Source organism: Hyperolius riggenbachi, chromosome 3 (assembly GCF_040937935.1).
Source record: "Hyperolius riggenbachi isolate aHypRig1 chromosome 3, aHypRig1.pri, whole genome shotgun sequence".
Taxonomy (NCBI): domain Eukaryota; kingdom Metazoa; phylum Chordata; class Amphibia; order Anura; family Hyperoliidae; genus Hyperolius; species Hyperolius riggenbachi.
Genome location: NC_090648.1, coordinates 197,333,239 through 197,342,141, shown reverse-complemented (window position 1 = coordinate 197,342,141; position 8,903 = coordinate 197,333,239). Strand labels below are relative to the sequence as shown.

Sequence of the window (8,903 nt, the reverse complement as noted above, 5' to 3'; positions counted from 1 at the left end):
CTCCTGGGCACCGGGGTGTAACAGGGCTCACATACATAGAAACGCACGACTGGTCAGCTTACCAAAGCACAAGAACAGAGGGACCAGAGAAGACAGCTCCACAGATTGTGATCGATCGGTTTCAGGCTGAAATCGATTCACAATCTGTTTGCAGTAAAGGCAGCCATACAATCCCTCTCTGATCAGATTCGATCAGAGAGGAATCTATCTGTTGGTCGAATCTGATGGCAAATTGACCAGTGTATGGCCACCTTTAACCAGAGCACTGCACGTGCCATGGTTAAGAGGAAAATGCCTGTATCTGGGAGGAGTAAGTCCATTGACTTTTTGTGTGTGTACTTTTTCAATTTTGCCTGGAGTATCAACAACCACTGTTGTCTTGCAATCCAACTTCTCCTTAACCTGCTGAGCGGTCTGGACGAGCTCAGCTCGTCCAACACCGCCAGAGGCTGCCGCTCAGGCCCTGCTGGGCCGATTTTAATGTAATAAAAAGCAGCACACGCAGCCGGCACTTTGCCAGCCGCGTGTGCTGCCTGATCGCCGCGTGCAGCGGCGAAAGAGGGTCCCCCCCAGCCGCCCGAGCCCAGCGTAGCCGGAACAAACAGTTCCGGCCAGCGCTAAGGGCTGGATCGGAGGTGGCTGACGTCAGGCCGTCGGCTGACGTCCATGACGTCACTCCGCTCGTCGCCATGGCGACGAGGTAAGCGAAACACGGAAGGCCGCTTATTGCGGCCTTCCGTGTTACTTCTGGCCGCCGGAGGCGATCGGAAGAACGCCTCCGGAGCGCCCTCTAGTGGCCTTTCATGCAGCCAACTTTCAGTTGGCTGCATGAAATAGTTTTTTTTTTATTTAAAAAAAAAACCCTCCCGCAGCCACCCTGGTGATTTAATCAGAACGCCAGGGTGGTTAAAGGACAATTGAAGTGAGAATACCAGTTGTCTGGCAGCCGTACTAATCTATTTGGCTACAGGAATATGCAAATCATACCAGAAACAACCAATCTGGTTAGATCTGACAGTGTCAGAAACACCTGATCTGCTGCATGCTTGTTCAGGGTCCATGGCCAAATATATTAGAGGCAGAGGATCAGAAGGATAGCCAGGCAACTGGTATTGCTTAAAGGGTAATAGATATGGCAGCCTCTTTTTTTTTTTTTTTATTTCATAGCTTAGATTTTAGGTTAGTTTTTTTTATATTGAATCAAACACAAATCTATGAAAATGTAAGCCCCCCCCCCCCATTTGATAAATAATTTAATCAATCAAATATTGATTACGAAAGCATGGCAGGAGTGCAGGAGTTCTGTGGGTAGAAGTAGTGCGCATAGCTTTGTCGTGCATTGAGCAGTACAAAGCTAGCAGTGGTACAATTTATATTAAATTACAATCATGCTGGAGTCTGATCTAATATTGAGTAGTACAATATGGTAGACTACAAAAATAAGAGATATCAGGGAAATCTTGATTGTTTTCCTGATCTACTACAAAGTGTACAGAGTATGGCCAGCTTAAAAAAAAAAAAAAAAAAAAAAGAACTGTAACCAATGGTTGAACTTCATTCCAATCAGTAGCCAATACCCCCTTTCCTTTGAGAAATCTCGACCTTTCCTCAAACAGAGCACCAGAGGAGTCTGTATAGTTGATATTGTGGTGAAACCCTTCCACAGTGTGATGTCAGGGCCTAGGTCCTGACAGGTTCCTGTCTGTGAATCTTATTGTATTGTGGGAAATAACAGCTGTTTCCAATAGCCAAGCAATCAATATCTCCCTCCTTAGTGTACTGGTTAAGGACTCTGCCTGACACAGGAAACCTGGTAAGCCAGCATCTATTCAGTAGGAGACTTTGGGTAAGACTCCCTAACACTGCTACTGCCTGTAGAGCATATAGAGTCCGCCAGGAGAAAAGCGCAATATAGATGTTATTTGTCTTGTCTCTATGCATTTCTATACAAAAGCAACCTTTTAGCCTTGCAATGTTAGGGGGTGTGGTTATAAAGAATGGCAGTTGGTGCTGTCTAGTTTTTTTCTTGTCTGCCAATAGTAAAGATGATGATTTGCAAGCTCATTGTGGAGCCAACAATATGAACAAATTACATGGCGAATATCAATCATTTCTTGATATCTTTTCTATTTTTTAACTTTTCACTTTGCAATGTATTGATTTTTTTTCCCCCTTTTCGCTAAAATTTCTCTTTAAATGTAGTTTATAGAAAGTGTAAGGCGAGGCGGGCATCCCTTATTAGAGTTCGTACTGGTTGCTGGGGAGGAATTGTTAGATCTAACAAAATCTCCAAGATATAAAAGAAGGTAATGGGTGACTCGACACATCACCCAGTATTGTAAGTATTCATATATTCCCACAACTTACCCAGACAACTGCCTATAGCGGTTGTACATTAATATTGCAGCAACACACAAAACACATATAACCGATGCAGACATTGATTGTCTATGTTCAAGAAACATGTAGAATAAGACCATATAATCTAATATAAATACATACCAACATCATCAATCAGTAATCAGCCACACTTCCTAATGGACAGATCCAGTACAGGTTTAACAAGACAGTTACAATTAAAACAGCTTAGTTCAGCCTCCTTTAAAAAAAATGACCATTCCAAGCTGCAAACCCCAAGTGGTGCTCCTATAGCAGTATGTAACAGTCTCACATTTATTGGTTTAAAAGGCAATGACCTAGATTAACCTTATTGACAAGACACAACCTAAGCTCCTTATGCTACCATATGAAGTACAGAACACTGTATACAAAAATGGAAGTCAGTCTGGTCCTAAATATTAAAAAAAAAGTGTAGTTTGTCACAAAATATTTAAACCTGACATTTTTGGGTGCAATACCCAGGTTATGACACAGTGAAGTAGTAAATATTCCCTTAATTATACCAAGTAATGCCTAACTGGATGTTTATATACAGGGGTAAAATACATGAGATGGATCTGAAACCTATGGGACAGTTACAGAGCAAGTCACTGGATAGGGGGAAGTAAGGCCAGCACTTAGAGGCAAAGCATGCTGGGACAGTCTTATTCTAGAACTCTTAAAAATTTGCTGAGCAATAGTCAAGATAAATTCCTGTCCGGAATGGTAACTTTTCTTCTTTCCTGCGGGTACAAAAAGGTGGGATCAGTTATTATGGCTTAATCTCGAGAAAGCCACAAGGATACAAAAACAGAACGTAAGAGATGTACTTAGTGCTTTTGCTCCACACTTTGTGACAAGGACACATGGTTTCACCACACTACTCCATTGATAAAAGTAATGAGTGTAGCAAGTCTGTAACAATTCCCCCCCTAACAATCTGAAGCACAGCTGGGGGTGTTGAGGCACAGGTGGCTTATAACCGTTGTCTCCTTTTCCTGGACCCACTGCCGTGGTAGATTCCTAAAAAGACATTTTGATCCGTTACAAGAGTGTACATGTGTTCTTGTCTTTCTCCTTCTCTTTGGGTTCTTTCTTCTTTTTCTCACTGCTCCCTGATGGTTGCCCACTGGACGGACTGGCGCTTGCTTGAGGCTGCTGTCCTGGCTGCAGTAAACAAATATATGAAAGCAATCAATGCAGATAACCACTTGAGGACTCAGCCTTTACTCCCCCTTAAAGAACAGCGCTGTTTTTTATGATCTGTGCTGGGTGGGCTCTGCAGCCCCCAGCACAGATCAGGTTGCAGGCAGAGTGATCCGATCACCCCCCTTTCCCCCCCCCCTATGGGGATGATGTGCAGGGGGCAGTCTGATCGCTCCTGCCTGCCTGGGTGTTGCGGGGGGGGGGGGGGGCACCTCAAAGCCCCCCTCTGCGGCGAAATTCCCCCCCCTCCCTCTCACCCCTGGTGATCAGGGCTGCACAGGACGCTATCCGTCCTGTGCAGCCTGTGACAGGCTGTCATCTGTCACATGGCCCGCTGATTGGCCGGGGATCGCCGATCTGCTTTACAGCAGCGCCGTTCAATGTAAACAAAGGAGACAAACGTCTCCGGCGTTTACATTTAGTCTGCGAGCCGCGATCAGCGGCTCGCAGGCTATTCACGGAGACCCGCTCCGTGATCTGACAGGAAACGGCCGCTCGCGCGAGCGGCCTTTCCTGATTAATTAGGGAGGCACCTGGCGACGCAGATGTGCATCACTGGTCCTCCAGCTACCACCTTGCCGCCGCACAGTATGAGTGTGCTGTCGGCAAGTGGTTAAAAGAAGTTTGAGTAGCAGCATCAGCAAAAACAAAGTCCAATACACATGTTACTCATTGACAATAAAAACAATCATTTGTGAGCGCTTTGTATGGCAGTCTGCCTGGAAGCTTATAACACTTATGCATGCCTGACAGCACTGCATGCACTATACTAAGGAGTAGGGATGGAGATCAGACAAGAGGCTACCTGTACAGTACAAACAACATAACCAGGCAAAACAACCTGACTAAGCCAATTACTGCTTTCCTGGGTTATGTAGGGTGCCCAAGGCAGGGGAGTCTTGTACAAGTATTAGACTATTTTGTGCATTAAAACTTTGTTGTCTACATGTTTCTTTAACCACTTCGCATCCAGACCTTCTTTTCCCCTTATGGACCAGAGCAGTTTTGACGCTTTAGCCATGTCCCTATTTAAACAGCCATAACTTTATCCCTACTCACGACACCTAAATGATCTAGGTATCGTTTTTTTCAGGACATACTAGACGCTCATATGGGGGTATTTTGACCCAAGGAAAAAAAAATTCTATGTATTTTAAATGGGAAAAAAGAGGGGGGGAAATGAAAAATTGCATTAATCCTTAGGTTTCACCAATTCCAGTAAAAAATAAAAAATGCTACAGTAGATAACAAACATGCCACCAGTATTACGTCCCCCAAGGATAGATAGCCAGGCGTGTCCCCAGTATCAGCCCCCCCAGTATAGCCAGATGTGCCCCCAATATCAGCCCCACAGTATAGCCAGATCTGTCCCCCGTATTTGCTAGCCCCCCCATATAGATAAACCGATGCGCCCCCCCCCCCCCCCCCGGAATAGGGCCCACCATTATAGCAAGATGTGTCCCCGGGATCACTGGCTCCTATTGTAGTCAGATGTGCCCCCAGGATTAGCGCCCCCTCCCCATTATAGCCAAATGTGCCCCCAGTGTTAGGTTATGGCCCCCAGGACCATCAGATGTGCCACCCATTATTAATTCCCCACCCCCTGTTACCCTGATGGGCCCCAAAATACAGTTCAACCCCCCCCCCCCTTCGGAACACTACATCCACCCTCCGTTATGGGTAGCCAGATGTGCCCCCCCCCCTTACTACTCTGCCCCCTCCGTGGCCAGAGCGATAAAAAAATGCCCCTACAAGCAGAATATCTCACCTTACCTGGTTCCTGCGATCATCCTTCAGCCCCAGCTTCCATTCACCGCACTGAACTCAGCCTTGTGATGCCGAACACCGGGTCCCGGCTTGATGACATCATCAAGCCGGGACCTGGATGTTCGGCATCACAGGGCTGCGTGCACCGCGGTGAATGGAAACTGGGGCTGAAGGATGATCGCAGGAGCCAGGTAAGGTGAGATATTCTGCTTGCAGGGGCATTTTTTTTATCGATCTGGCCACGGAGAGGGAGAGATGAAGGATCACCGCTGTTTGCTACAGCGGTAATCGTTCATCCGCGCGGGGGGGGGGGGGGGGTTACTACTTGGCTAAAAGGGAACATTTTCCCTTTCACCAATTAGTAAGGCAGCTGACAGTGCGGGGAAGGGGGGGGGGTGCACTCTGCACCCAATCGTGCACAGCAGGTCAGTATATCTAAGTCATGGTGGCTTGGAGGGTGCCACAGATGACGTAGATATACTGTAGCAGTGGACAAAGAGGTTAATATTTTTTTCCCCCCAAAAAAATTGAATTGGTATGGCACTAGGCAAACCAGTGCTGGCTGCAATGGTGAGCAGTATGATGCAGCCTCACTCAATGCAGTGAATGGACAATGTGTCACAATCCTTCTGGTCAAGGGCGTAGCAATAAAAAATTTGTTTATAGTAAACCCCAAGGGACCGGGCAAAGTAGTTTACAATATCAGAAAATGTCATATTTGAGCATAAAGATACAATGCTGTATCATAATTCAATCGATAGGTGGGAGTATTTTTTTCTTTCAATGCTTTAGCAAGTGAGCACAGACAGTGTCTAAGCAAGATCAAAATGCACACTGCTAAACATGCAGGGATTTGCATGCAATAATTACACAACAGCTTGCACAGGAAGCACAGATCTCACCAGTTAACCAGTTCGGCCTTTCTGGACGAGCTTTCTCGTCCAGAAAGGCACTGCTGCTTTCAATACGTGGTGCGCGCGATCGGGCGCCCGCCCGCCGCTAGCCCCCCGATCAGTGAATGGGAATATAATTCCCATTCACCGATCTAACTTCCCCGCAGAAATACCGACGCTTTCTCTCCAGAGAGCGTGGTATTTCTGCCCCCAGGAAACAACTCCTCTGAATTTTGGTTCCTGGATGCGAGATCGTTCGCATCCAGGACTTTTCTCACTATGGCCATCTTGTGGCCAAATAGTAAACTGCACCCACATACATTTTTAATTAAAGAATTTGCTTATTTTACATGTAAAATAAGCAGTTTCCCTCCCACACCAACAATTACCCACATACATTTTTTATTAAAAAATAAAATAAAAAAAACACAATTAAAAAAAAAAAAACAACATAAATAGTTACCCAAGGGTCTAAACTTTTTAAATATACATGTCAAGAGAGTATGTTATTATATTATTTAAAATTATAAGCTTATAAATAGTGATGGACGCAAATTGAAAAAATGCACCTTTATTTCTAAATGAAATATCGGCACCATAAATTGCGATAGGGACATTGTTTAAATGGTGTAATTAATGGGACAGATGGGCAAATAAAGCACATGGGTTTTAATTACGGTAGTGTATTAATTTCAAACTATAATGGCCAAAAACTGAGAAATAATGAATTTTTTTCATTTCTTTCTTAATTTTCCTGTTAAAATGGATTTAGAAAAAAATAATTCTTAGCAAAATGTAGTACCCAAAGAAAGCCTAATTAGTGGCGGAAAAAACAAGATATAGATCAATTCATTGTGATAAGTAGCAATAAAGTTATAGGCGAATGAATGGGAGGTGAACGTTGCTCGGATGCATGAGATTTTCGGCACTGCGGCGCTGAACCGGTTAATACAGGTAGCATTGCAGCCATGCACAAGCAAGTCACAGATACACAATTCCCTCAGTTACGAGACAGGAGTTTACACAGGAAGCGTAGGTCTCACCGGCTGGTGCTTTTAAGGTAATCCACGCAGGCCCAGAGTAGAGTGCAGATAGTAAGCAGGCTACAAGTGGCTGCCAGCCCGCCCACAGCTCATGGGTCTCTGAATGGCGTATGACGCGTGCGCCCGCCCACAGAATACCGCGGGCCGAAAACCAGGTTTACTATAACAAGTTCTATATATTTACTATACCAGGTGTTACTCCCATATACTTATAATGTTGCTTTGCCGGGACCTGGACATTCAGTTTACTATACCCAAAGTTATACTATATCTATAACGAGATTATACTATTACCTAAACAATTGTTATGTCTTCGAATTCTTTCCATGACAAACACTGGACCACATACAACTGGGAGCCACTGGTGATAGTTTATGAAGCACAGCTGCTGTATGGGGACAATACAGGGTACACATCCATCTGTTGTCAGCACCCATGAAGAGCTAATGTACCAGCTAAAGTAAAGCCCTGTATTGTCCTTCAACTCCAGGTGTGGTCACAGCCTCTGCATCCTCTATAGCTACGCCACTGATGTTGGTGAAAGACAAGTAAATATTTAAAAAATAAAAAAAATAATTGAAAAAAAAAAAAGGTACAGAAGTGGTGTTAGGGGGGTTGTAACATTTAGTTTTAGGGAAATAAAAAGGAATAGTACCTGTGGTGGAGCAGAAGCTGCTGCTTGCTCTTGTTCCTGATAATACTGTGACGCTCTCCTGTCTTCTTCCTCCTGAAGCTTTTTGGCCAGTTCTAGGTCACTAATGCCTTCTGGTATTTGTTCCCAGTCTATGTCCTGATTCTGCTGCTCTTGCTGCAGTGTCAATGCCATCAGGTAATCCTAGAAAACACACAGACTGTCACTTCTGCAAGAAACACACAGAGGGCACCAGCTGGTATAACAATCGTGTTTTATGTCTTTTCATGGATGTGTGATAGAATTCAAAATTGGGGGTCATAGAAGGCCACTTCAGAGTGCTCCAGTGTTTTGTATTTAATTAATCGTGTCCTGTCACAGGATCCAGATCTTATGACCATCTTTAAAGGAAACTCAAGGTGAAAAAAACTGATGAGATAAACAATTGTATTTACCCTCCTACTCATCAAAATGATTTTTTAAGAATCCCCCAGTTTTAGCCTGTGTGTATCAGTCAAAAAAGTAGTATTGTCTCAACTGAAGGATACAGCCCTTCTCAGTCAGAGCGTTCTAAGCCAAAATACATGAACTGACTTTTTTATTTTTATAAATCTATCCCCTGATCTCAGAAGAGAGCGCAAATGTCCCCTCAATGCTATTTCAACAGTCGCCTATAGTGCCATCCAAACTTCTGCCACTAACAGGCACTCAAATTTCCAGTTAACGTAGGTATCCTTTATACAAGGTAATATAAAAAAAATAATGAGTGAATAAAAACAACCATATGCAAGTTGTATGGAGGATGCTGGAACATTCAGAGTAACACACAATGCCTGAAGGTGGTGTTCCCTGCACTTTATAGCTTTAAAGGACACCCAAGGTGACATGTAACATGACGATATAGACATAAGTATATACAGTGCCTAGCACACAAATAACTTTGCTGTGTTTCTTTTTTTTACTTTATCTGCCTGAAAGAAAGAG

The 8,903-nt window shown here is 44.2% G+C and overlaps 1 protein-coding gene across 1 annotated transcript in view; it reads right to left on the bottom strand.

Annotated features, from left to right (window-relative positions):
- Positions 1–2,600: 2,600 nt before the first annotated feature.
- The window catches only part of MINDY2 (MINDY lysine 48 deubiquitinase 2), an 87,242-nt gene continuing 80,939 nt past the window's right edge, over positions 2,601–8,903 (bottom strand). Inside the window, exons 8-9 of the mRNA XM_068275522.1 lie at positions 7,944–8,123; positions 2,601–3,546 (exon numbers count right to left, since the gene is read on the bottom strand). Of these exons, the coding sequence (XP_068131623.1) occupies positions 3,424–3,546; positions 7,944–8,123 (303 nt within the window). The 3' untranslated portion in view covers positions 2,601–3,423. The remainder of the gene's footprint in view (positions 3,547–7,943; positions 8,124–8,903) is intronic.